Genomic DNA, 27,630 nt, shown 5'->3' on the forward strand with positions numbered 1-27,630 from the left:
CCACCTTGCTCTGACTCTGATAAATACCAGGCAGGACCCAAACCCAGTGCGGTGACAATGACAGGTCTGTGAATCCAGACACATAGGTGGACTGAATACACGACGTGTCTCCCAATGTATATATACAATTATATTTCACATGAACATGGATGTATAAAGAACAAACTGATTTGAAAGCATAACTGAGGACACTATGCATATAGAGCATATACATTACACCTCAACAATAAAAATGAATAAAACTTTTTTTAGTAGCTTTTGTTATCATGTATTTACTCAGTGAGCCCTAAAAGTACTACTACCAGGCGCACGGAGGGAGGATGTTCTCATCATTTCCTAACATTATCCCTGGAGTAGAAACAGTCTGTACCTGAGGCTCATTCACACACACACACACACACACACACACACGCTCGCACACCAACTAAGAGCCTCATCAGAAGGATGGTGCAGGGTGCCCCCAAGGCTTGCATGATGGATTCTCATGGGGGCGGGAGGGGGGGCAGGAAAGCCTGAAGCCTCCACTTCATCCCTCCAAGCAGCTCTGGGGCTGGAGAGGCGGGTGGGGAGGAGGGCTGGACACTCTCCCTCGGCCTGCCCTCTCTCCCCTCCACATCCTCACTGGGCACACTTAGGGCCCATGCCTATTCCATCCCAGGGCCCTGGGATGCCCCATGACCCATGGGAAAAAAGTCCCCCTCCCCCAGACATCCAGGCCTGTCCAAGTTACTAAATCGGAGGCTGGGAATGTTCTACAAATGCAGGATGAGGGAGCAGAGGCAAATCTTAGCAACACAGTTGCCCCAGGGACCAGAGCAGTGATCCTGGCCACTGCAGCTGCAAAGGGGTGGAGAGGGAGCCAACTTCTGCTAGCACCCTGCACAGGCCCTGCATGGCCAATACCTTCCTCCCAGAATGTCATTTCTTCCCTGTCTCTTAGGCGGCCTGCTCTGAAAGGTGTGGTCACTTAAAGGAGGTCACTTAGAAAGGTGCAGAGCTAGATCCAGCTGTGTCTTTCTCTGCATCTTTCCATGCTGCCACCCTCATACAGAGCCCATGAAGATGCTCAAAGCCCCTCAGGAGGGTACCAGCGACCCCTCATTACTCTCCTCAGTTGCCAGGAAGCCCTTCTCAGGTCTAGACTGTATCTTCCCTTCTATTCACAGATGTCAAGACCCAGGAAGGGCTTTGGTGAGTTGAGGCCAGGCAGCCTGAGCTTCTCCCACCCAGAGGTCCTAGGCTCTTCTCTGGGCTGATGCTAACTGTAAATCTCCCGTCTCCCATGCCCCAACACTTCCCCTCCCTCAGCCTGTCACCTGAGAGCATCTGTGGCCCCAGGTAAGCTGTTCAGTACTTCCCAGCACCAAGTCTCCCCTGAAACCCACAGAACCTCCATCAACTAACCTTTAACGTGCCCACGGTGTGCGCAACACTGGTGATAAAAGGTGGGATTGAACCTGAACACAGGAGACCCGCCAACTCTTAGACTTTCTACCTGTGTGACCTGGGGCAAGTCCCTTAACCTCTCTGATTCCTAGTGGCCTCCTCTGTTAAACAGGGTAACACTGCCTCGTGTGAGCCTGCTCTGCAGAACACAGGAGATCACGCCTGTGAACACATCCAGCCGAGAGCCACGCTCAGGTGGCCCCGTGGGCACTGACAGTGGAAACAGGCCTCACACATGGCAGGAAAGCGCCCGCAAGGCTGTGACTAAGCACCATGCTGGGGAGCAAACACCAGGAGCGCCCCAGGAGCTCCAACCCAGCTGAGGTCAGTGGGCCAGTGGGGAGGAGGAGGTGGGAGGAGAACTCTCATGGGGGACATCCCCAGCTGGGGGCAGTGTGAACCATGGGAACGGGCAGGGCATGCTCGGGACCAAGAATCCAGTGGTCTGCCTGGGTCAGAGAGTGGAGGGGCTGGTGGGGGACAAGGCTGCAGGGTCGGCAGGGCCAGGCAGAATGACTCTGCTCCATGCTCAGGCTGGACTAGCCTCTGAGGCTGCCATTGAGGCCGCCGGGGTGGGGATGGGGGGCAGGGAGGAGATGTGCAAAGCTGTGTATTAAAAAGATTAATCTGGCTGCAGTGGTGCAGCCTGCAGATGGCTTGGAGAGATGGAGAGACAGAGACCAATTAGGGGATACTGCAGAGGTCCAGGCAGGAGGCCTGAGAGCAGGCTCAGCAGACAGCGACAGTGACGTGCCTGTTGCAGAGAAGGTGTGAGGGAGTGGACAAGCCAGATGAGAGCGGAGTGGGGGCCTGCAGGAGTCACCTCAGCACTGCCAAAGTGCCACTCCCACCCCCATCTCCCCTGTTCCCTGCTCAACTGACCCTGTAATCTCTGCTCCCCAATTCTGACTCTCCACCTAGCCTCACCTCTGCTTTTGACAGCCCTGCCTGCTGCTCCCACACACCCAGGAAAGGTGTTCCAAGCAGCCACAGGGATGGGGTAAGAGTCAGTGGGACAGTGGGAACTCCTTCTTTCTTCTCCTTCAAGGAGGTGTGGGCGGTCAGGAGACACCTGTGTGGCGGGAGGTTTCCAGGAAACCCCACAGGCGTCGTCATATAGATTGTGGCCTTGCTGCTCACCATCCCCCTGGAAGCTCTCCAGCTTGGACCTTTGCCTTCTGGAATGTCACTGTGTCCCAGTGCCTCCTACGAAGGGGGTGGGGGAGGCTTTAGTCTTTCCCCACAATCTCCCACAAGCTCCCCGAAGCTACCCCAAGTAAATGCACAAGCTAAGTAGGCGCAGGGCACCTACAGTGCTCACTCAGCTTGGAGACAGCTAACCTAAAGCCCCTTCGACTTCAAATTCTGGAACTGTGGCCCCTGCCCCTCACCTGCCAGGACACCCTCGCAGTCCAGAGCCCACAGTGGAGCATTTAAAGGATGCCCTCATGCCACAAGCCTTAGAAGGCTCCTGTTCTGCCCAGCCCCAGCCCAGATAGGTCCCCACTCCCTTTGCCTCCCTGCTGCGGCTGTCGAATTGCTGAGCATTGCTAGTCACAAACCTGTGCTGACAGGATGGGGTGACGCCCTGCTGGGGGCCCCATGGCTGCTGTGCACTTTTATTCGCCATCTTTTATTGCTAACTGTCTATGTCTCTCCTCCAAGAAGCCGCCCCAAACCTCTCCCTCTCCTCAGACACCACCCCCACTCCCAACCTGGCCTCCACTCCCTTCCCTCTCCCATACAGCTCTGGTCCTGCAGCCTACTCCTCTCTCTTCCCCTCCTGGAAGGGAGCCAGCCGCTCTTCCACCTGCACCTCCATCTCACTTCCATCCCCCAGACTCCCCTGGGCCCCATTCTGTTCCATCCCTTATCCCTGGTTCCTGAGCTCCTCTAATCTCCTTTCCCCAGCCTAAAAGCAGAAACCTTTGTGTGAATCCAGGCCCATTCACACCTGGACCCTGGACCCTGGACCCTACCTCTCCAGCTCTCTCCAAGGACCCTCTTCCCAGGCCTCCTCTTAGTGGATGCCTGAGCAGCATCTCACTCAGCTGCCAGCCCTTCCTGCCTGGTGGCCAGCCTGCCCTGACTTCCCTGACCCTGTGCTGGTGGCCACCTCCTGCTCTCCAGGGCTGCCTTTCTCCTCTCAGGCTAACATTCCTAAGTTGAGTCTGAGCCCACTCCCTCCCCTTGGCTCCCTCCTCTATCACCTCCCCCACTCCTACCTCCCCAGCTGTCACTGAGTGTAGAGGACACTAAACAATCTCCCCCAAGAGCTTGGCTCCTCACCCCGAGAGCCAGCCTGCCTGAGAGCCTTCCCGGGGTGGCCCAGGGCCAGCTCAAAGGCAGCATGTCCAAAACAAACCCTCTCACCTCCTCTCCCAAACCTATCCTTCCCCGACTTCCCGGCTCCCTCACTGTCCAGGATTCTGTCTTGGAACCTGGAAGTTATCTAGGATTCAGGCCTCCCCTTCATCCCTCCAGCAGCAGGTGCCAGCTCCAGACCTTGCCAATGGGATAGCTGTTCCCCCACCCCCTCGCTCTCCTGCCACCACCAGACTTGGGGCCCTCATTGTCTCTGATCTGAACGACAGAAATAGCCTCCTGCCCCTCCCCCAACCCAGCCTGCACCTACTGGAATCTCAGACTTCCTTCAACTCTGTGGGCTCACATCACTCCTGCTCAGGCACCTAGGGGTGGGGGTGGGAGGCAACATGACTGTCCTCCAGAGTGTCCCATACCACCCTTTGCATTTCCAGGCCAGGCAGCCAGAATTCACCCTAATCCCTCCACCTAAACCTCTCGGCTATTGCCAATCTCATTTATAGTTCAAGGCCCATCTCAAAAGCCACTTCCTTCATGAAGCCCATCCCCCACCTGGGTGTAAGCATCTTTCTGTCCCCAGAAGCCTCCCCTACAGCATGTGGCATAATTGTCCATGAAGCAGAATGACCTTTCCCCTAGAACCTAAGTTTCAGGGGCACTTCCGGCTCTGCCCCCCCCCCCACATCTTACTGTCCTATTCTAGTGTGCTGTGCACAGGAGGTGCTCTGTGTTTGCTGAATTGGGGGAACCTAGAGCCAGAGGATGCTGAAAAAAATGTGAGCATCCCTTTAGTTGGCCATCTCCTTACAGCACCCTTCTCCCTCCCACATATGGTGATCCTTTTTAAGTCTCAGGCCTGGGCAGCAAAGTCCTGCTTGGACCCCAGCCCCAGCTCCTCAGCCAGGGCTCCTCTGCCAGGAGGCAAAGGACTCCTGGGAGGTCCAAGGAATAGCCTTGGAACGGAAGGCGTCCATAAAAACCCTTGTTCTCTAAGGCCACAGTTGGGGTGTCAATGCATGTATGTGTTTTCTGGGAAGAGGGTCCCCAGCTTTTAGCAGAATCCAAAAGGAGTCTGTGAATCTTCCCTAAAGTTGAGACCTACCATATCTGGACTCTCCCCCACCCCCTCCCCCAGCTTCCTTCACCTTGAACAGCCGATCTCACTCACTTATAAATAGAAACCCTCTCTGGACATGTATCTAGAGTGACAGGATGGGCCCAGGACAGTTGGAGCAACGAGCAGAGTCCTCTCCCGGCCTGAAAGGTCATCATCTCTGGACCCTCCCTCTCTCTCTCTCTCTGTCTCCTGCTGCCCAGGAGACCACTGGGTTGAATGAGCCTCCCCTTCTCCCACACGCTGTTGTCTCTCTTCTAGAATAGGAAGTTAGCTCCTGCCCTCAGCAACCCAGAGCCAGGAAGCTCCTGTGTCCCCAAGACCTCCTCCCAGCTCCCCCTCCTCCTGGAGCGGCCTTGCCCCAGTGAAGACCCAGGCAGAGGTAGGTCTTGAGAGACAACCTCTCTTCTGAGCTCCAGCTACCCGCTAGATAGGTACCGGGTGTCCTGTGGGCATCTTGTATGCACCCTTCTCCAGCCCAAATCTGCTCAAGCCCCAGTGCACCCCAGCAGAAATCTGGGTGCTGTCCATGCTGCCTCCTCTCCTAAATATCCAATTGGTGTTGAGCTCTGCAGATTTGGCCACCTGCCAGCTCTCCTAGCCCTCTCCTCTCCATCTCCAGGGACATGAACCACCCGGACCACTGCAGCAGCCCTCCTGTTGGCCTCCCTGCCTCCTCTCTCACCCCCACCCCCACCCCTTCTATTCCCCACATGGCTTCCATGAACACAAACCTGCTCGTATCATTGACCTGCTTAAAACCTTTGTTGGAAACCTATCCCTTCAGGATAAAATCCAAACTCCATCTATGCCTCTCAGGACCTGACCCTGAATTTTTTCCAAGCCCATGTATTATCATGTGCCCATCCCATCCCCTACCCAGTGCTTGAACTCCTTATAAACCTTTCCATTTGGGTGCCTGGTACCTCTAGCCCACCCTACACTGTGCCTTCCCCTCCCCCTTCACCACTACCTCTCACTATTTCTTCAAACTCAGCTCCAAGGTCATGTTCTACATGGAACCCTCCCTGAATCCTTTTCCCAGTCTGGGTCACAGGTTGTGCCTCTGTGCATCCCTCTCCAAGCTTGTACTAATCAAGCAAATGTGACTACTTGGTGACCTCTTTGAGAGGAAGGATGAAGTGCCTCAGGCCCAATGGTGTGCTGGAGCCATCTTGCACAGGCTCAGGAGGACCAGTTTGCACATCTCTTCCCAGCTCCACACTCAGTGACATCATGATGGTAGCTTAAAATTAGCCTTGGTGGGAGCATTTACACCATGGTAATTGGCAAATACTACAAACATCACAAATCAAGGCTTATTATTATTATTTTTTAAGGGTTGGTTGTTAAATATTTATGAGTATGCCACTGCTTAGGCCCAACTCTGACACACAGGAAATGTGTGTGCAATGGATGGATGGATGGATGGATGGATGGGAAATTCACAAGTTCTTTGCTCCACATACTGCCCCCTAGTGGACGGGGCACACATATGCTCACTCCCCACCAGATCATATTCTTGCTCCCTCCTCAGTGTCCTGTCCTTATCACCCTTACCAGTCCCCTCTGAACAAAACCAGTCCTGCCAGTTCTCCAGCTGGTGTGTTAAGGGGCTGGGGAAGGAGGACAGTGTGGACAGCATGGGGCTTCCCTTGAGTAGGGTGGGGTATGACAACATAGGCTCCTCCTCAGCCAAGATGTTGGTAGAGAGGGGCAGGAGGGGCATCACCATCCCCAGCAGGAAAACTGAATGATGGGCAAGGTAGATGACAATGAAAAGAACAGGCCTGGGGAGGGCAACAGCACCTGGCAGGAAAGAGGGTTGGTCTTCCCCCAGGGAAGCACCAGCAACACTGTCTCCAGTGCCCCCAGCCTGATCAATAGCAGGATTGATGGACACAACAGCCTCATTACGTGCTCTGCAGGGAAACCATGAGCCTCTGTCAGCATCTGCTGCCGCTCTTCCTGGCTGTCTCTCTCAGCCCTCTTCCTTAACCGACTCCATCTCTCCCCTTCAGCCTGCGAGGCTCCATCTGAGCTCTTCTCCCCATCCCTGGCCTTGTCTGCCCTGGTCTGTCACCTGTATCTGGGTCTTGGTCTGTGTCTTCAGCTCCCTCTCCATATCTCCCTCTCTGTCACATGTCTCTGTGCCTCCATCTGTTTGTCTCCTCCCCTGAGTCTCTATCACCCCCTTATATCTGGGTCACTCTTGTCTCCGTCTTCTTAATTTTATATCCGTCTCTCTCCCCTGGGGCTCCATCTTGCCCTCTGTGCCCCCATCTCCCCGTCTCTGTCTTCCCCTTTCTCTCTCTTTGTCTCTTATGCTGTGTTTCCATCTATGTCTCTGTCTCTCTCCATGCTTCCATCTCTGCCTCTGTGTCTCTGTCTCTTGGCCCCCAAGGCTCCTCACTCCCCTCCCTGCCCACCTCCCCCCCACCAGCCTGCTCAGGCTCCAGGGCCCAGATGGCAGGACGTTCACGCCACAGTGCCTGCAAGCATAGGGCCATGGCTGCTTCTGGGACTTCTCGCCACCCCCACCCTCTGGGCGCACCCGGCAGCAGTCAGTCATCTAGCCGGCCTGCTGGGGACTCCCACTCACCCCTATGGGGCTCTCAGCAATCAGGTATTGGAACAAACTTTTCCCTGGAGCAGACACTGTGCCACCACTGAGTGGGGACTCCCCACCACTGAGGGCTGGAGGGGGGGCTGTCTCCTGCTTTCCTTAGGAACTTGGGTAAGGAGATGCTGAGACACCCCTGACTGATAGCTTCTACTTTCTCCCCAAGTGGGTGTCCTTCTTGATGTCTTACTGAAAGCCCTCTTGCTGCGCGGCTTCATCTACCCTCGGTCTCTGTGACTCAGCTTCTTCCTAGAGCAAAGCTTCCACCAATGGCATCCAGCTGGGCAGAGATTGCTGGGCACACTGCCCCCAGGGAAGGGACTAAGGAGGTGACCCCTGAGGGATGGGCACTGACCACAGCCAGATCTGGGGTGAGAGAGAGGAGGTGAGGTTCAGGCTTGGGGAGCCAGGGTAAAGGGAGGTTAGGGCCTGCCTCCACCTGGGGCCTGGCAGAAGAAAATGTTGCCCCCACCAGCCTAGAATAACAGAGCACTTCTCCCCAGGAGGCTGGCTGAGCAGACAAGTGCCCACACCCCCACGCCCCATGCGCCCAGACGCAACACACCCACCACAGTGCCATACTCCCCTCCTGCTGGCACTGCAGCTGGTGTCCTTCCTGCCCCCTCTGCATCTCACCTCCACAGGAAAGGAATCAGGCATAGCCGGCTGGGGTGGGGAGCACTGAGGCAAGAAGGGATGCCCAGGTGGTATGATGGTGATGGGGAAGAGGCTGGGGTTGGACACACCTGACTGGACAGGGTAGTTGGGGTGAGAGCTGAGCACTTACAACTCTGTGGGCACAGAGGTCAGTGGGTTGAGGGAGATGCCTTCTCATCCCCTGAAAAATGAGCAGCTCATGTCTGCCCAGCCCCAGCTTAGACTCCCCAACCTCAACCGAGGCCCCTACTTCCTCCCTCCCTCGTGGACACTGGCAAGCCAGACTCAGCCCCTGCCTCATAGTCGCCCTCCCCACTCCCACCCGTGCAGGTGCCCCATCCACACCTCTGACCTCTACATGCCTCTACACACATGTAGGGGGGATAGGCAAGCACACAGCCTTGATGCCACACCAGAAATGGTCAAGTTCTGGTGACCCAGCTCCCTCCCTGAGCCCCAGAAAGGCAAGAACACCCAGGAGAGAAGAGCACAAGAGGGCCTGTGGGCGGCAGCACCTGCTTGCTGTCCCCCTTCTTTTCCAAGAATCAGCCAAGGGGGTGACCTGGAAGGTCACCCTGGGGGCAAGGACTGCCTTCAGGAAGGAACTTTGTCAGGGAGGCAGCCAAACCCGTGTGTGAGACCCCATGGTGCCTGCTCCCACCCCCAGTCAGTGTGAGGGGTCGGGGTCAGTGAATCCCTCAGGCTACCCTTTCCATCCTTGCACAGCTCTGAGAGTGAGGGCAGCCTCCTCCCTCTCAGCCCAGTCTCCATTGCCTGCTCCCTCTTCCACATGATGGCCCTTCAAATATTTGAAGACAGCTCGCCTGCCCCTGCTGAGCCCCCTTTTCTCCTGACTTAAACATCCCGGTTCTGAGATTGATTCCTCAAACATGACGGTTTCAAGTCCCCTCACCACTCTCGGCACTCGCATCCACCCAGCACCCCGCTCACAGCAAGGCTCCCGGAACAGAGGCCAGGAGCAGGTGGCCTTGGCTCCATCCAGGCTCAGCCACCAACCCTCCACTCCTCACCCTTACAGACATAGGTCCCTTTCGGTCTCTAGTCAGTTATGACCCTAATTACTGAGTCAGGTAAATGCTAGGGGATTCCCCCAACCCCTCCACTCCCCTCCCCCCATATCTTTTCCAAAGACCCAGATCTCTTCCAAAGAGGCCTTGCCTACACGTGATGCATGTCACTCATTCACATCCTTCAAAGCCTGACTCCCCGGAGAAGCCTTCCCAGGTAGAACACACTCAGCTCAGACCCTGCGCCTGCTCTGGGCAACTTCCACACTCAGAGACTGCATGACATTCAGTTTTCACCCTCCAAAGCATCCTCATGCATTGCTGCACCTCCCTCCTATCCTCCCTGCCACGCAGGCTAGCAGAGTGGAAAGGAAGCTGAACAGCGGGTGGGAGGGGAGGAAGGTAGAGGGTCCCCAGCCTCAGGGGCCGTGCCCTTGCCCTACCTGCTCATGGTACTCGATGCCCATGCTGAGCGTGTTGACCAGGATAGCAATCATGATCCCCCGACCAAAGTACTTGCTGTCCACAATCTTCCGAAAGGTGTCACAGATCAGCCTCCAGAAGGCCAGCACGGAGTTGGGCTCCACGTCCAGCCCTAGGTTCCGTCGCCGTCGACTGTGGGGGTCCCGGAGGTCGCCGTGCTGGGCGTCCTGTGTGAACTCATAAACTGCCTCGCTGTCTGAGTCAGGCATCTCGTGGCTGGCGAGCTCCACCTCCCCTGCCCCAGCTAGGGCACAGTAGGGGCAGCTGTCTGGGCCACAGGCTCCATTGTCTGCCTTCAAGCAAGGGCTGGAGATCTTGCAAGAGCTTTGGCAGGCGCCTGAGACAGGAGGGTAGAGGTTAGAGGCTCCAGGGTTTCCTAGTTGAAGTGGCCCTTCCCTTAGAGGGTGGATGAAATGAGTGGGGGAGCATGGGGTTGTTACAATGATGGGGGTGCTGGGCACTTAGTGGGCCAGGGGTGCTAAATGCCCTGCAATGTGGGCAGTTCTGAGCAACAGAATGCCCTCAAACGCCAATAGCATCCTACTGACAGTCACTGCTGGGTGTCCTAGGGTCAGGTAGGTGGCCTTGATATCCTCTGAGGTCCTGGGCAGCTCTTATGTCCTAAGAGGGAGCCTTCAACAAAGAGCTTAGATCATCTCTACGTCCCAGGGAAGCCAGCCCTGTGTCAACACTGCTCTGAGTAGCATTTTCCAAAAGATCTTTAAGGTTCACACACTCACATGTTTGCTCGTGTACACACATCAGACACACGCACATGTGCACGAGGTACATCCTTCCTGTAAATACACATACTATTTGCATACCACACATCATGCACGGCCAAACACATGTGTACACAGACACATGCACATCACACAATGCACATGTAACAGGCACAAGCACACATGAGCATGCATACACACCAGACAAGAGCATCACTCCTGTGTGCACACACATGCACCCAAACCATCAGATACCTATATGCACATGCACACATGAATACCAGACACATGCAAGCACACACACACCATACACCTTCATGCATACATACACACATACACGCATACCAGGCTGTGCATGCGCATACACAGTGACCTATCCTAAGACAACAATGTCCATTTAAATCCAGCTTGGATCATAAAATATGATTGCTGAAAGGAACCACCCAGGGAAAGCAGGAATGTGAAGGTACCAGGCTAAGAGCCCAGCCCCTAGTAGGCGTCCAACATTGTTTCCCCTTCTGACTGCACACAGGAGGGTGTCTGTAAGCACCCACTGACAGTGATGGTCCCAGTCCTGCCTTTTACATAGGAGGGAACTGAAATGTACCTGCACATGTACATGCAACTGGCTTGAGTCATGTGGCGGGGTAGTGGAAGAGTTGGCACCAGAACCCTTTTCACTGCATTCTGTGATAACACTTTCCTGTCCCAGCCCACATTCCCACATAGCATCCCATAAATACACCACTTCCCCATGTGCCAAGTCCTTCCTGAAATACAAGCCCTGGGCTCTTAAAATACAGGTCCTACACTGCAATAACAGTGGAAGAGCCCGCCACCCCTGCCTGACTGGGTGACACCATAGGCAGCTCACTTCCCTGACAGTGGGAGCTCCACTCATCAGACTAACAGCCCCCTGAGGGCTTGCTGTGCCAGGCCCCCTGTCTCCCTGTGAGGAGGGAATGAACCTCATGCTCACAAGAGTCTCCTTAGTATGGGGCATGGTGCTGGCCACAGTCACACACCATTTCTCATCTGAGCCTTGCAACAAAGGGTTTCAACATAGAGAGTGTGTCTCAGAATCAGATGGTTCCTGAGTCTACCCCTCACCAATGGCAAAACCTTGGACAAGTCATGCAACCTCCCTGAGCCTCCTTTTTTTCATCAGTAAAAGGGGGTCAAAAAGAAAGCTTATCACCTAAACTGTTTGGAGGAGCCAATAGGATTTTGCCTGCAAAGCCTGTAATAGGCACTTAGTAATCTGTCAGCAACCGTTAGGTGTTATTGCAAACAGTGCAGAGGAGTGCATGTAGCAAACAGGAGCTTATTACACGGCGGTTATTGTTATTATTACAATATGGGAATTATAATTCCCATTTTAACAGGTGAGAAAATTAGGGCTCAAAGAAGCCACGTGACTGATTGAAGGTCCCAAGGCTGTGAGTGGCAGAATGGGGATTCGAGCCCAGTCCTTCTGACTCCAGATCCCTGGTCCTCTCTGGACACCACTCGGCCCCGGGGTGAGAGGCACCAGCATTCCCTCACCCAGAGTTCTCACCTGTACTCTGTGTCTCTAGCAGCTTGTGCATGGAGCTGTAGCGCTCAGGTGGGATGTTGAGGCTGGTGAGGGTAGGCGGTCCAGAGGTGGGGGCAACCTCCACAAGTGCCTTCTCCTTCAGCATCTCTGGTGGAGGGCTGGTGTGCACAGTGGGGTACACCTTCCCGCTGCTCACAGTCCTGCCCGATGCCTCAGATGGCGACCTGGGAGGGGGTGCCTGGCAGCGGACTGGCTCCAAGTGGCAGTCAGCATGGTAGAAGCTGTGCACAGCCTCTGCGCCCCCCGGAGGACCCCCGGAGAGGGCAGGGGTCGAGGGTGGTGGCAGCATGAGCCGGCGGGACCCATTGGCATCCCTATCCTGGATCTCCGGGCTGGCCCGGGGGCCCCGCAGTGTCCCATTGCCCAGGTGGTAGTGGTGATGATGATGGTGGTGGTGATGCACCAGATGATGGACAGACGGGCGGCGGTGGGAGCGCGAGCAGCTGCCACTAGGCTGGGGCTCCTGGCCCCCAAGGGGTGCCGGGCTGCTCAGCAACCCGGCCCGCACGCCCACAGCCCGGGAGACCTGGGCCAGCCTGCGGGCTGCTTTACGGAGGATGTACACCAGGTACTTGAGCAGTTCTTCATAGCAGCTGCCAGGCTCAGAGAAGCTGGCCAGGGTACTGGCGTTGGACAGGAAGCGCACACGCTGCTCCCGCATCAGCTGGCTTTCCCGCTGCTTGGTCTCTGAGAACTGTGTGGCAATCACCACCAGGCACAGGTTGATCATGAAGAAGGAGCCCACCTGTTGGGGTGGGGACAGCAAGAGGAGACGTCCTGAAGAAAAGGGAATCACAACGCCAGCCACCGAGTACTAAGCACTTCCTATGTGCCAGGCACTGGGCTCAACAATTGTCCGAGCGTTATCTCATCTTATCCTCACGACAGTCTCAAGAGGTGATAATCTGATGGCGAGGAAACTGAAGCTCAGAGGGACTGCAGTATTTGCCCAAGATCATCCAGCTAATGCACAGCAAAGCTAAGGCCTGAACCACGCTCTACGAATCCCAAGGCGTTGCTATTGATCCTGATGCTACCCTGCAAGGATGTCTCCGAAACTCCCTGCCCCTAAACATGCCCCTCCACAGATTCTGGACACCACTCTCCAATACCCATTAAGCATAGAGGAGGTTGGGAAATGAATGCAATCATTTGTGAATTGTCTTGAGCCTTTGAGATGTTGGCAAAAACCTTGTTCACACGACTCCTGCTTCCCGTTCCAATTCTAGCCGTGTGACCTTGAGTGAGAGACCCTTAACCATGGGGCGTCAGTATCCTCAGGACCATTGACTTTGTCTGTATCTCTTTTCCCCAAGTTTCTCCCCTCCCCCATCCAGGAGATGGGCTGAGCTCTGAACCCTGCAGACTAGCCGAGCTGCCACTCTGACTTACCCACACTTCCCATCCCTGTCTCCATGCCTCAGTTTCCCCAGGATTCTGGGATGGCCATTACTTGGATAATAATCCAGAATGAAAGACATGAATATTTATGGTGACAAAGCAGTTTTGTTTGTGTAGATTGTGTCCTAGTAAGTATGATAATTAGCTTCACTAGTGTGATTCCAGAGAGCTGTTTGGAAAGATTTTTCATGGGTGTGTGGGAAGGTGCAGATATGGCCCCTTACCTCCTTGTCTATTTCCTCCCCCTCCCCCAAGCCCAGAGAGATCAGCATAGTAAAAAACCAGGCTTCCCAGAGCACTGGTCTGGACACCCCAGGTGCTGATGGGGGATGGGAACAGGCCCCCAGCCTGGCCACTCTTCTGCACTAGGGAATGTTGCAGGGGCAGGAGGGGGTGGCCTGGAGGACTTGTTCTTTCTCAGGGTCTACCCACTGTCTCTCACTCATCCAGAGCTGCCTTATCCTGTCTCCACCTCTCTCTGGAGCTTGTCCTAAATCCTGTGTAGATTTTAATCTCTTTATCTCAATATCTGTCTGTTTGGCTCTGTCATTGGCCTCTTGGTGACATGGGGAAAGGGCTGGACTTGGAGTCGATAGCCTGGGGCTGAAGTCCACTTACTTAGCCTGGTGACCAAGCCGTCTGCAGCTCAGAGTTCTCATTTAGGAGCTGGGGCCCCAATCTTTGCACGCCCCTCCACCCCCCAGGGACTATGAGGGTTTAGCAGGCAGCAGCTGTTACAGCGCACAACAGCATCAACGCCCCACCCAGCAAGATTAATCCACAGCACATGCAAAGCCCACGCTGGGGTCAGACAAAAGAGGAAACGTTGGTCTCCTCATCTGTAAAGTGGAAACAATGAAGGACCATGGTGAGAATTAAATGCTTAGAACATAAAAAGTGCTTAGAACAGGGACTGGCGCATAGTAAGCACTCAATAAATATTAGCCATAAGTAGTAGCAATTAAATTGTTAAACTATGAATGGTAGTGATTTAAACTGTTAAATATTGCTACTTTTGCCTCTGTCTTCTGCCCTCATTAAGTCTTGGAACTTCTCAGCTGGAAGGAACAGGAGATCACGCAGTGTTTCTCAACAACAAATGATGGGAATTTGGGGTGGAACTGCTTTGTTTGCAGGATGTTTACCACCTGCTGCCTGCTGCCCAACAAAGTGCCAATAGTGCTCTCCTAGTCCTGGTGAAAAACAGGACCACCCTTTGCCACTTGTGGAGGTGGTATCACCCTGGGTTGAGAACCACCCATTTTACTGATGAAGAAACTGAGGTCCAGGGTGGGGTTGGGAGCCTTGTGGGAATGACTCACCCAAGGTTGTAAGTGGTGCTAAGTGATGGAGTCAGGCCTTGACCTTGCATCTCCTGACTGCTTTTGACAGGTGCCCTCTCTGTCTGCGTCTCAATGGGACTTGTCCTGAGATCTAGAACTTCAGACCAAGCAAGCTATCCCTTCTCTGGGCTTCCCCGACCTGTTTCCCCAGGATCCCCCACCCCTTCGGGGGCCTGAGGAATCACTCACGATGATGAGCAGGATGAAGTAGATGAAGTTGTAGAAGGAATGAGCATCCATCACAAAGTACATGATGTCGACCCAGCCCTCCAGCGTGATGACCTGGGAAGGCGGCAGAGGGGCAGGCTGACTCTGGTCCCCGAAAGCCTCCTGCAGCCTCCTCCAGAGGCCCTGACCCCATCCCCACCCCGAGAATGACCACTCCAGCCTGAATTGGGGAGTCTCCTAGGGCCCGGGCTGCCCCACCTGGAAGATGGCGATCCAGGCATAGCCGATGTTGTCGAAGTTGATGGCACCCTTGAAGGGGTTGTGCTCCCCCGCGGAGCAGTTGGTGTAGTACTGGTTCCAGTTGACGCAGGTGGTGTTGCTGGAGCTGTTGTAGGCCTCGTAGTCCAGGCCGCAGGGGGAGCCGCCGCCCCCCTCCCCCCGCAGGGTGGGCACGCTCCTGCAGGAGCGCATGCCGTTCTCCCGAGGCTGGGAGCAGATGAAGGGGTTCTCATCTTCGTTCTCGGTCTGGTAGTAGCGCTCCAGGTCCACACTCAGGGGGCTGCAGTGGGGACAGGGATGAGGGTGGGGACAGGTTCCCCACAGGGAAGGCCCGAGAAGGGAGAACTGGATGAGTGCACCGAGGCATGCAGAGTGAGCAGGGAAGGGAACAGAGTCGGGCAAGCACCAGGTAGGCGTGGGGATTGGTGAGTGTGGATAGGGAGTGTGAGGACTGAGTGTGAAACTCCAGAGTTGGGATATTGGAAGGTTACATCCTAGAGCAATGGATGTCCAACAAGACTGTATATCAGGCTCACTGAGGAGCTTATAAAAATCCCTAGGCCTGCCCCAGCCAGTATGCTCAGTGGTTAGAGCATCGGCCTCGCACTGAAGCCTCCCTGGGCTGCAGGTTCGGGTCCTTGACCCCAATTAGGGTGCATGCAGGAGGGAACCAATCGATGTGTCTCTCACATCCATGTTTCTCTCTCTCTCTCTCCCACTCTCCTCCCTCCCTTCCACTTTCTCTAAAAAGTCAAGGGAAAAATTATCTTCAGTTGAGGATTAACAAATAAATAAGTAAATAAAATCCCCAGGCCCAGGCTGACCCCCAGACTAAGGAAATCAAAATCTGTAGGGGTGGGACCCAGGCCTCAATAATTTCTTAAGTTGCCCGAGTGACTCGTGTGTAGGTTTGAGAACCAGACATGTCACTGATACGTTTACAGAAATGTGAATCACAGCAACAGGGACTGCGGGTGGTCCCAGCCCCACAACCACTCCCAGGTCACCCTCAGACCGTGTGACACTCACAGGCTGAAGTTCTCGGGCAGGAAGCATCGGTTCCGAAGCAGCCCTGCCCACAGCTGGACTCCTACGATACCGAAGATGAAGAAGACGAAGAAGCAGAGCAGCAGGACGTTGCCCAGCATGGGCAGGGTGTCCAGCAGCAGCGTGACAAGGATACGCATGCCTGTGGGGGGCAGAAGCCACGCTGGGGGCGCCAGGCTGGCTGGCCTAGGCTGGCTGCCACGGGCCTGGCAGCACTCCCACAGGGGGCCCCCTGGGGCCTCTGAGGCTGAGACGGCCTGGCTCAAGCTGGAGGGGAGACCAACAGACACCTCTAACTCCACAGGCAGCCCTTTGCAGCCACTAACCCTACCAGCAATCCCTCTTGCCTTCCCCCCTCATATTAACCAGTGTGCGGGACCACCAAGGGTGAGCCAGAGTAACTGCAATTTCCAAAGCACCGGCCTGGGCCGCATCCCACATAATATCATCACGGCTCGAATATCACCCCCAATTTACAGATGAGGATCGAGGCTCAGAGAACTGACAAAACTTGACCAGTATCATAGGGCTGCTAAATGTAGGTGCCAGGACTTCAACCAGGCTTTCTGCTTCCAAATCCGATTACACACACACACACACACACACACACACACACACACACACACACTCCCCTCCTACTCTTGCTCTCACCACAGTCAGCTGACCTTTCTAAGTTATTGTCACCACAGGCATTAGGGAAACTAAGGCAGAGAACTCCAGGAGGGACGTTAGCAGGCAGGAATCTCATTTTGAGATACAGGCCCTCAGTAGGGGCCAAGATGTCCTGCGCTTATCATGGTTCTCAGCCCCCTACCCTGAGTCTACTCTCTGTGTGGTCCAGATTCCCACAGCAGGACTTGAGGGGACACAAAGCTATCTTCTCAGATGGCCATCAATTAACAACATCCTCCCTGGGGAAAGCCACCACAACCCCACCCCAACAAGCCCTATTAGAGAAGCTGCCCTCCCTTAATGTAGCTCCAGGTCTAGGACCAACCAGCCCACAAGATCTCAACCAGCCTCCAGACCACCAAGCCCCTGTCAGACGCACAGACCTCTAAAAGCCGGTTTTGACTCCCAAAGTGCTGCTTCCAGCCCCTGCTCCCTCCAGGGGAAAAGCTTCTAAGCATCAGCTAATTAACAGGCTTGGTGACTGCAACTGCCCAGTCCCTGCCCCTTGCAGCCCAGTGTTCTCACTTTGTGCCTCTCTCCCTCCTCCAGCCCCATCCCCCTTCAGCTCCTCAGTGCTCCAACTGAGATCAATTCCTCAGGGTTTACATTAAGGGAATTACACCGGTGGTTAGACAGAAGCCTATAAATCTGCCAGCCATCACCTGGGGCGGGAGAGGAGGGGAAAGCATGCCTCGTCTGGAGCTTCTGCTAACACCAGCACACCCCAAGGCCTGGAGGACACACTGAGCAGCTCTGCCCACCCAGAGGCAGCTGCCTCACACACACACACACACACACACACACACACACACACACACAGCAAAGGGGGCTGCTGCTATGTCAGGCACAGAGACCCGGAAACCTGCTCCCTCACCTCACCCCACTCTTAGGACTGCAGCAGAGACCATCTGCAGCTTTTGTAGGTTAAAGAGTTGCAAAGGGGGCCTGAGCAAGGGTGGGGGGCAGGATGTATGGGGAGCTAGAGCTGCCAAAGCTTCGCTGGCTCGGGGAACCAATGCGGTTTAATTTAGATAATGGTCCCGGCAGTCAGTTCCTACAATGGGTTGGAAGGGAATGGGAATGAAGAAGGGGATACAGGTGGGAGGGTGAAGAATGGAGTGGCTTTGTCTTGACAGAGGTCGTGCTCAGCGTAGCCACCGTGGTGTCAACAATGAGAACCAGATTGCATGAGAGACTGTTCTGGCTAGAAAAGGCCATGGTGCCCTGCACCCACTCCTGGCCTGCCATCCTCTCTACCTTGTTCTCACCGCTCTTATTCCAGGGGAGGAGGTGGTCATCTAGCTGAAGGAAAGGGGTCATTTGAGACACTTCTGAGACTCTGCTCCAAAATCAGGCTAAAATGAGGAGCGAGTGTCTTTCCAGGTAATTCTTACAGTGCCACAGCCAGGGGTAGGGGCTCCTTCGGGCTCTAGTGACCCCAGCTCCCCACTAAGCCCTTTCCTGATGAGGCTGGCCTCAGAGTGCTGGGCCCTGATGAGGCCTGTGAGCTGTCAGGAGGTAGGGATGGGGCCTGAGATTTCCATATTTCCTCTTGGGGCTCTCCGTCCAGGGGCTGAGGGCCGAGGGGTCACTCACTGGGCACCCGGTTAATGGCCCTGAGCGGTCGCAGCACACGGACTGTCCTGACAGCTGAGAAGCTGACGTTCTGCAGGTCCAGCGAATACTCCAGCATCCTGCAGGGAGGGGCCCAAAGGGAGGCCCTTTGAGTCTGAGGCCGCCATGGGGGTCAAAAGAGGTCAATGAGGAATCCTGCTCAGAGGGGCAGCACAAACTCTGACTCCTCCCCCTCCTCCACCCAGGGACCCTGCAGAGGCAGTGGATAGAGAGGCGATGGATTCAGAGAAGTACAGTCTGGAGCACTGCAGGCAGGACAGCCTCGGACCCTTAGTGCACAGCCAGGGGTAAAGCAGCGCTGTAGGTGGGCTGGGAGCGGGGGTCAGGCCTAGGACTCTGGCCCTGGGGAAGGGACTGATCTGATCCATTTCTTGCCCACCCCCAGCCCAGGATCTCACCCTGCAATAACGATGAAAAAGTCCAGCCGGTTCCAAGTGTCTCCCAGGTAACACTTTTTCCCAAAGATGCCCAAGGCCACCATCTTCACCACCATCTCCACGGCGAAGAAGGCAAAGATGAAGTCATCAAAGGCCTGATGTGGGGATGAGAGGCTGCTGAAACTGAGAAGGGGGCGGAGGAACATGCCCCACCCCCACCTCCATCAGTGGGATCAGGGCCTCTTGCAGAAAAGGGGTCAGCGTTATTAAGATCAGGAGCTTCCCCCTCCCCCACCACACACACTCACCTGCAGGATCCGGCAGCGCTGGGAGTCACAGGCAATGTCCTCACATGGCCGGAACATACCCAGAGTCACACAGTTGAGAAGGATGACCAACATGCTGATGCGCTCAAACCACGTAAATCGGCCGTCAAGGAAACAGCTGGCCAGGGCTGGAGCTGAGCCCACACCCGGACACCCCACCCCAGTGCCTTCTGCTTCTTGACCTTTTGACCCCATCTGATAGGTGCAATGGGAAGGCCCTGTCCCTGTCCCACCTTGGTCACCTCACCCCTCTGGACCCAGCTTCCCCATCTGTAAAGTAAGAAAAGCCATAAATACCCTGACTATTTACACAAGCCATTTGGGGAATGAAATCGATCACGCTTATGGAAATGCCAGACACTGAGAGTTTGCTGCTGAATCTGAATCCTACTCTCCCTACCTCCCAGGGAAGATGTGAGAAGCAAATGAGATAATGTATGTGAATGTGTGACACAAACCTAACGTCAGATTATGTCTGCCTTACAGTTTACTGAGCACTGTCACACCATGCTACATTTGGTGCTCACAACAGCGCCGTGAAGTATGTGGGGTAGATCATTTTCTTCCCCGGAACCCAAGGAAACTGAGGCTCAGAGAGCCAAAGTCATGAGCTGAAGGTCACAAGAGAAGCCAGAATGAGATAGGCTCAGGCATGCAGGGCAGGGACTGTCATGACCATGCTGGCACCAGACGGACAGGCAGAGGCAACCCAGAGGGTCCAGTTTCACCACAGCACAGAGCTCACGGCTGCCTCTTCCACCACCAGCCCCCTGGCCTCTCAAAGACCTCAGATGGCCTCTGAACACAGTCACCCATTTAAATAATGAGGACCCACGACACACCACACCCTGTGCTGGACACAAGCCCCCAGCCTGTGCAGAATGGACAGTACCCGGCACACACAGACCAGGCCACCGTCACACCTTGTGGCTTTCAGCAAAGCCCCAGCCCAGACAAACTAAAACAGACTCTGTTCTGCAGGAATGGGGAGAGAGGGGTCTTTCTAACCCCAATTCTTTCCACATAGTGTATTTTATTAAGGGGCTCACTTCCAGCCCATCAACAAGAGGATGTATCAAATGGCCTCTGGACCTTAGAAGGTTCTGGACACCAGACTCACAGCTATGTGACCAAGCAGCATATTTTTCTCAAGGAAAATAGGAGAGGAGTGGGGAAGAACAAAGAGACTGGAAACAAGCAGAGATTAGGGTCTAGGGAAAGAAGACCTAAGGGATGGAAGGAGGAAGGGTGTCATGGAAGCTCACAGCATGACCCACCCAGCCAGACACAGTAGGGTGGAGAGAGGCAGAGGAGATGGGATCTTCATGTTGTAATCCCACTTCTAGAGTGAGAAGCCTTTGACCAAGGACCCAACGACTTTCCTCCCAGCTGATCCTAGCCATACCCCATCTCTGTCCTGAACCTCAGACCATGCCCCCTCCCCATGAGCCCATGACTCCCTCAATCCCTTCATAGCCATCTAACCCCTCCTCTGTCACCCAGGCCCTTTTCCCTCAGACTCACATCACTTCCCACCATCTGATACCCAACTGTCCCTAGGCACAGCATTTTCCCTAACCTCCACCTCCTCACAAGAATAAAAGTTAAAAAACAAAAGTTCTAGGTTTGGGGGGTAAGTAAAGGGAAGTAGGAAATAAAAAGAGTGCTCTGTTTCCATGGAGCTGTTTTCCTGAGTGGAGCTGGAGCCCAATGGATCTCTCTCCAGAATGGGGGTCAGCCAGGGGTCACCCTGGAAAAGGGGGGACAGGGAGGGAGCTCCCCTGGAGCCATCATCTGGAAAGGGAAGGACACAATTACTCTCAAAAACTGGCCTGCTTTCCCCAAGTTAGCCCCTTCCTCTCTTCTGCAGGGAAGGGACCCATGGGGGAAGTGCCTAGTTCTCCTGGGAAGAAGGGCTCCTGGGACACCTGTTTGAACTCCTCTAATGGCGGTGATTCCATCTTGTCATTCTGTGCACCTGTCTTATCTCCCTTGCCAAGGTAAGGGATACATCTTTATATACCTTACAAAGCTTAGAGTAGTGCTTGGCATATAGCAGATGATCAATGCATGGGAATAATGAATGAATGAGTCGATCAATTAATCAATCAATCTCCCTGCCTAGAAGCAGATGTATTTCCCCATTCATGTTCTCCTGCCTTATTTGCTTTGATAGTGATGAAATAATGATAACCAAGGCGGGGGGTAGGGGGAAGCAGGGAGAGGTGCAGCAGTGACACCATAGGGGAGTTGTCCCTCCTGTCCCCATCTCAGGAATGCTCAGACAGGGGCCTCTTATAGCCAGGGTTTGCCTCTAAATAGTCCCATCTGCAGCTCTTAACCACAGAAGCCACTTCTCAAGGGCACCCTTGCCAATTCAGCTTACTCCCAGGTACATCCCACCCTCTCTCCACTTCTCTCCTTTCCCTACAAGTAAACATAAATGGACAGAGAAGACACCAAAGCACAGAAAAATTTAGAACAATCTGAATTGAGGAATAATTAATGGGGGTGGGGGTCTTTCACCCTTCTCAAGGTAGGACTTGTTTCCTTGGCAACAGCCGTATGTCACTGTGTGATGTTCCTCTGTTGCCATAACAACAGGAGGATGTGTCACCAGGTGGTGTGGATTTGTTGCCATAGTAATTAAAAGGACCCCTCACACATGAACTCTCCTTACCCAGGCTGCTGTCTAGTCCTCAAGCAGGGAAGGAAAATCAGGGAGATCCACAGGTTATCAGGTTAGGGGGAAACCATGTGACAAATCTCCATAGCAACCAAGGGAACGGGGGACACTGGTTGCCATAGTGACTATGAGAGACCTGTGCAGTCACATGTCTACTGTTGCTATGGTGACTGTCGGGGCTGGAGTGGATCCCAAAGGGAGAGGTGGGTAGGAGAGGGGAGGATCTTGCTTTTCCCCACAACCCACCATCAAAAACAGAGAAAAAGGAAATGGCAGGGAGAGGGACACCACTTCCATCCCTCCTCTTCTCCCTCCAGGAGAGAGAACTGGAGCATGTTATCTGCACAACTGAGTCCTCTCTGTGGGGCTTTATCTAGAGCTCTTGCCTAGCCTGGCACTGTAAGGGAGAAGGAGAGGGGAGAGGAGGGAGGAGGGCTGGGGCACCTCCAGAGGGCAGGGGGCTCTAAGCAGGGCATGACTGAAAAGGGGAGCAGGCCCTCCAGCTGCCCAGTCCCCACTAGGAACCTGGGAATCTGAAATAGAGGAGCAGTGAGGAGGGGCACTGAGGAGGAACCGGGCCTGGAATCCTGGCCTCCTAGGTGGGAAGGCGGGGAGCTGTTCTCACTCACCCCATGGAGAGGCTGGTGTCTATGGGATTCCCTGGGTTGAGGTGGGATATAGGGGCTCAGCAGCAAGACTCCTGATAGGAAGGCAGAAAGTGGGATTCCCCAGCCGAGCCCCACTCCCACACTCCTGTTTCCCAGTGGTCTCCCCGCCACCGGCTCCAGCATGTGGGTGTGTGGGGAGAGAGGTTTCCAACTGCACTGAAAACTGAAGCCTGAAGAAAGGCAGCCGGCCCCACCCAGAGACAGAGACGTGAGACAGAGACACAAGAGAGCCGGCCTGCTGGAATCTTTGGAGAGGAAATAGGCCAGAAATCTGATTCAAATGTCTGTGACTCGTGTGTGTGTGTGTGTGTGTGTGTGTGAGAGAGAGAGAGAGAGAGAGAGAGAGAGAGAGAGAGAGAGAGAGAGAGAGAGAGAGAGAGGGCGCGAGCGCGCGCAGTTGTGTCTGTCGCCATCCTGGCTGAGGCAGGCAGGGCGGGGTGAGAGCAGGCAAGGGGTGAGGGGGGCTGTATGGTGGGGGTAATCCCAGGAATGGCTCCAACTGGCACTATGGGTGATGGGGAGTCCCCCAACAGTTCTGTGGAGCAGAGTGGGTGTGTGACCCAGAAGGAAGGTGGGCCTGGGACAGAAAGAGTGCCAGGGGGTACTCAGGCCCCTCTAGTCCTATTCAATTCTTTAGCCCCAGCCCTTCTCCCTAGAACCCCCTCTGGAGAACCTTGGGTTTGAAAATGGGAGGAGGGCACTGGTGTGGAGACAGAAAGAACACCCCTCTCCCCTTTCCTTTGAGGACCAAAACGGTGATTTTTCCCCAGGTAGGAGAAACAGGCAAACTTGGGGCACTGGGAAAGTGGCAAGAAAAGCTCCAGAAATCCCGGGTGCCCCCTCCCCTCCAGACGCACACACTCAGACACACACAGTGACGCAGTCACACACTCACACTCACTTCTGGAAGCCATTAGGGTTCCTGCCCATTCAGGCCTCCCCCTTCTCCTCCCCCCACTCCTGGCAAGCTCCCCTCTCCTCCTCTGGCCCCCCTCCCCCTCTCAGCATCCCAAATGCCAGCCTGTGATTTCCAAATGAGAAAAAGCTGTGCTGGGCTCTGAGCTTGGAGAAACTCCTACACAAACTTCCAGATGTGACACAACAGCCAGAGAGGGAATGCTCAGGATCTCCTTCCCGGGAGGGGAAACATACTCCCTCACACTTGAAGAAACACAAACTGGGAAGTCCACCACCCTTCCCGATAACCTGGGAGGAGGGGGGCCTTTCTGACTCTGAATTGACTATCTGGAAGCACCCCTGGTCTCCCCAATACCAAAACATGAACTTCCCAGCCCTTCTTCCTTTTGCTGCTCACCCTTCTTCCCTCCCTCCCCCCCTCCCCCCACACCCTTCCACCTGGGTCTAGATCTCCTCTCTAGGAAACCTAGTTTCTTAAAGAGGCTAAGAGAGGAGGGGACTGAGAAGAATGCCATGAAGAGTCTAACTAGCTTCAGTTAGTTTGAGTGAAGTGTCCTTAGGTCCCTCAGGCTCAGAGGTGCAGAGAGGAACCTTGGGGAGTCAAGGGAAGCTTTACAGAAACCAAAAAGACAGAAAGGGAAACACTGAGGCCCAGAGTTGGTTCAAAGCCCTCTGGCACTAAAAATCCAGGTTTCCCTTGACACTTGGGTGCAGTGGGAGTGGTGGGGGCACACTTAGGCAGCCCACTTGCCAAGAAATTGTTCTCAACCCATCCTCAGCCAACGTAGACTAAGCAGCTTGTCCAGACCTAGTGATGCCATGCCTCACACGCTGGACTCCCACCACCCCAGAGGAAAGCTTGCTCTCCTACCCCCAAGACAAGCACTGGGCTCCTATTTCTCTTCTCATTCCAGTCCTCTCCATTTGCCCCCTCCCAGAATCCCTCAAGGACGGAATCTGTCCCCAGACCATCCACTAGCAACTGGAGATACGGCAGGTGGGGAGATGCTAGCCAAGAGGTCTGGTTTTTTTGGATGGGGAGGGAAAGGTGAGAGATCTCTCTACCTCCCCTGGACCCCTGAGAAGGAGGGGATGGGGCTGGAGCTTTCTCTCATTCTTGGAGAGTGTGGGTAGTCAAGGGTGGAGAGGAGGGATGCAGAGTCCATCCTTCTCAGAGACATCTCCATCTCTGCCCTAGAGAAAGGGGCCTGGGGACAGAGGGTGGAGGGGAGGAAGAGTCAGAGCCCAAGATGTGCCTATTCAGCAGGTCATCAGACCTCTGAGGCCCCCACCTCTCTCTTCCTGTAGCTCAGAGAAAAAGGAGGAAGGGGCAGGGAATGGAGAGAGAGTGTGATGAGGAGAGCTTCCTAAAGACCCTTGGGGTGTACAGGATGGGGGTTGGGGGGGACCCAAGCTCACATCCCTGCTTTGCGCACTAGAGGCAGCAGAGCTGCAGAGAGTGAGGGCGGCACCAAGCTTCCCCCCCACACCTCCCCCCCACCCGCGACTTCCCCAAAGCAGAGTCCTGGTTGGGCTCTCAAGGGTTACAAGGGAGACCTGCAGTCTCCCCCCTGGGTCCAAAAGAGCCCCTGAGCTGGGAAGCGGGAGCCAGGAGAAGCTGTCAAGACCTGGGATGGCAGCACACCCTCTCCAGGACCCACCCGGGAGCCTGGAGCCTGGCATTAGTCAAGCGACACTTTGTGCTAGGGGCTTAGGAGGAGAGGCCCTGGGGATGAGGGGGCTGGGGTCTCCCAAACCACTCCAGACTGGGCAGAGGATAGGTAGGAGGCAGTGCTAAATCCGTCCCCCTGGAATTCGGGGCTTGCATTCCACAAACCCATCCAGGGAGTAGACACTGGGCTGGTGGACCCGAGTCCTCCTTGGTGAACTGGCCACCCGTCTCAGCCCCCCCACTCCCGCACCCCTTGCCTGCCTGCACTTTCTTGAAGGGCTGTGGTCTCCCATACCTGCTCCGTGACCCAGCCGGAGCACTCTTTATTTGAGAAAGAGAATGGGTAACTTAAACCGGCTTAATCCCATCCCCCGCTTGCCAAAGCTCTAGCCACAGTCTTTCCCTCCACAAGAAAAAATCTAGCACAAAACTCCCAACCCAACCTTAAGCACCCCGCATTGGATAAAGAACTGGGCGAAGGGAGGCGCTCTGGGCACCGGGCTCCAGCTGAAAGGGTCTCTACTCCAGCTCTGGGGGCAGACAGCTTCCCCTCCACCACATCTTGTTCTCATTCTGCGCCCCTGACATCAGCCGCCGCCGGAATCTCCTTGTTGTGCCTCCAACCCGCGGGGTGGGGGTGGGGGGGTTAGGACCTGGTCCCCGCCCCCCCCCAACATTTCCCTCTGGGTCCGTGAAAACCTCAGCCTCAACGACCAGGTTAGGGGCGAAGGGATCAGACCCTAGAATCCACTGCAAACTTTGGAGGGAGGGGGGGAGGTCAGAAGGGAAACCCAGGAGATTGCGGTCCCCCCTCCCCCGTCCCCGCAGCTTCCTCCTCACCCCACCCCCCCCAAACTCGGAAACCGAACCCAGCTCGCTAGCCGGCGGCGGGCGGAGTAGAGCTCCCAGGCTCCCGAAGCTTCCCGCATCTGGAGGATGCCGACCCTCCTCGGCCCACATCTGGAGAGCACCCAGCTGCCAACCGGCGGGGCACGTCTCCTCTCTCTCCCTGCCCAGCCCCCAAGGAGGGCTGAGGTGTGCGTACCGAGGTGGGGCTCGCCGGGGCGCGTGCCAAACCTGCTCGCGCCTCCGCTCCGCTCCGCTCCGACGCCCCCCCCCCGCAGCCCCTCTCGCCGTCCAGGCTCACGGCTCCGACTCACCTGGCTTTGGCCCCTCCGGCGGCGCGGCCGCCCCCCCGCGGGCCCCCAGCCCGGCCGTCGCGGCCCCGAGGATATGGGTTACAGACGGTGCGGAGACACCAGCTCCGCGGGCGGCTGTCCTGGCTCAAGTAGAAGAAGACCACCGGGGCCAGCGCGGGGTACGGCAGCCCCTCCGCCTCGGAGTCCGCGCTGCCCGGGTCCTTCTCCGCCGGCCCCGGCCCCGGCCCCGGCCCCGGCCGGCCCCCGGCCCCCGACAGGTCGTTGAGCCGCATGAAGCTCCCGGGCTGTCCTGACTCCTCGGCGCCCGCGCCATCCTCCTCCTCGCCCATCCTCTGGCCAACCGCGGCCCCGGGCGGTCTCGAGAGGGGCTAGCGGCGCCCCTCAGAGGAGGTGTCCTCACGCTACCGGGGGGCCCCTGAGGGGGCGCATCTGGGGGGCTCTAGGGCGCAGGCTGAGCCCCCGGGAGGGCCAGTTCAGCCCAGCTCCCCCTGCCCGCAGGGGCATGCTGCCCGCGGGGCGCCGGGGCGCTGGGAAGCCCCGCCCGGCGCGAGTCCCGCTACCCCAGGGCCCCTGGGGACCCCCGGGCCAGCCGACCGGCTCCCCCTCACTTTGTTCCGGCTCCTTCGCTTCGCGCCTAGGCTCCAGTCGCCCGATTTGGCGCTACCTTCGGTGAAGCGGCCCCGACAGAGGAAGCGAGGAGGGGGGCGGAGAGCGGGGGGTCCGGCGAGGGGCGCCCCCTCTTCCCGCGCCGCCGCTGGAGCAGGATCTAAGGGGTCAGCATCGTCCCGGCTCCGCGCCAGAGACGGCGGGAGGGGGGGAGGGGAGGAGGGATCTCTTTGGGGGTGGGTTTGGAGGGGGTGGGGGCCGGCTTCTTCCTCCGCCCCGCGGCGGGCTCACGGTCTGGGAGAGGCGGGGAGGCCGTGGGGTGCAGTCCCGGGCGGGGGTGGAGGCGGAGGTGCCGCCGCCTCAGCCGCCGCGGTGGCCGCCGCTGCCGTAGCTTTCGCCGGCGCCACAGCCTCCTCCTCCGGCCGAGACGCGGAGCGAGCGAGCGAAAGCGGCGGCTAGGAGCCGGGCGCACGCCACAGCTGGATCCCTCACTCCAACTTCAAGCCTCGGCCCCGCCTCTCCCCAGCCAGCCCCGCAGCCAATCGCCGCGCTCCGTCGACACCGAGCCGCGCGCCCATTGGCCGGCCGCCGTGGCAATGCGGGCGGGGGCGCCCCGGGAGAGAACCACAGCTGGAATCCTGTTCCCACCCCAAAGCCCAGGACCGCCCCTCTCCCCT

General features: G+C 56.2%; 1 protein-coding gene across 8 annotated transcripts in view; it reads right to left on the reverse strand.

The window, feature by feature from the left end:
- CACNA1G (calcium voltage-gated channel subunit alpha1 G) overlaps positions 1-27,421 on the reverse strand; it is a 65,198-nt gene extending 37,777 nt beyond the window's left edge. For 5 of the 8 annotated variants that reach the window (XM_081162430.1, XM_081162427.1, XM_081162424.1 and 2 more), the window contains exons 1-9: positions 26,423-27,420; positions 19,226-19,337; positions 18,939-19,072; positions 18,502-18,599; positions 16,216-16,375; positions 15,166-15,466; positions 14,929-15,021; positions 11,957-12,740; positions 9,637-10,013 (exon numbers count right to left, since the gene is read on the reverse strand). In XM_081162430.1, the coding sequence (XP_081018556.1) occupies positions 9,637-10,013; positions 11,957-12,740; positions 14,929-15,021; positions 15,166-15,466; positions 16,216-16,375; positions 18,502-18,599; positions 18,939-19,072; positions 19,226-19,337; positions 26,423-26,676 (2,313 nt within the window). In that variant the 5' untranslated portion in view covers positions 26,677-27,420. Of the gene's footprint in view, positions 1-9,636; positions 10,014-11,956; positions 12,741-14,928; positions 15,022-15,165; positions 15,467-16,215; positions 16,376-18,501; positions 18,600-18,938; positions 19,073-19,225; positions 19,338-26,422 lie in introns of all 8 variants that reach the window. The other 3 variants (XM_081162429.1, XM_081162425.1, XM_081162431.1) reach the window with 2 other exon arrangements.
- Between the last annotated feature and the right edge of the window lie 209 nt (positions 27,422-27,630).

The sequence above is a fragment of the Miniopterus schreibersii genome, assembly GCF_964146895.1.
Source record: "Miniopterus schreibersii genome assembly, chromosome: 16".
NCBI lineage: Eukaryota > Metazoa > Chordata > Mammalia > Chiroptera > Miniopteridae > Miniopterus > Miniopterus schreibersii.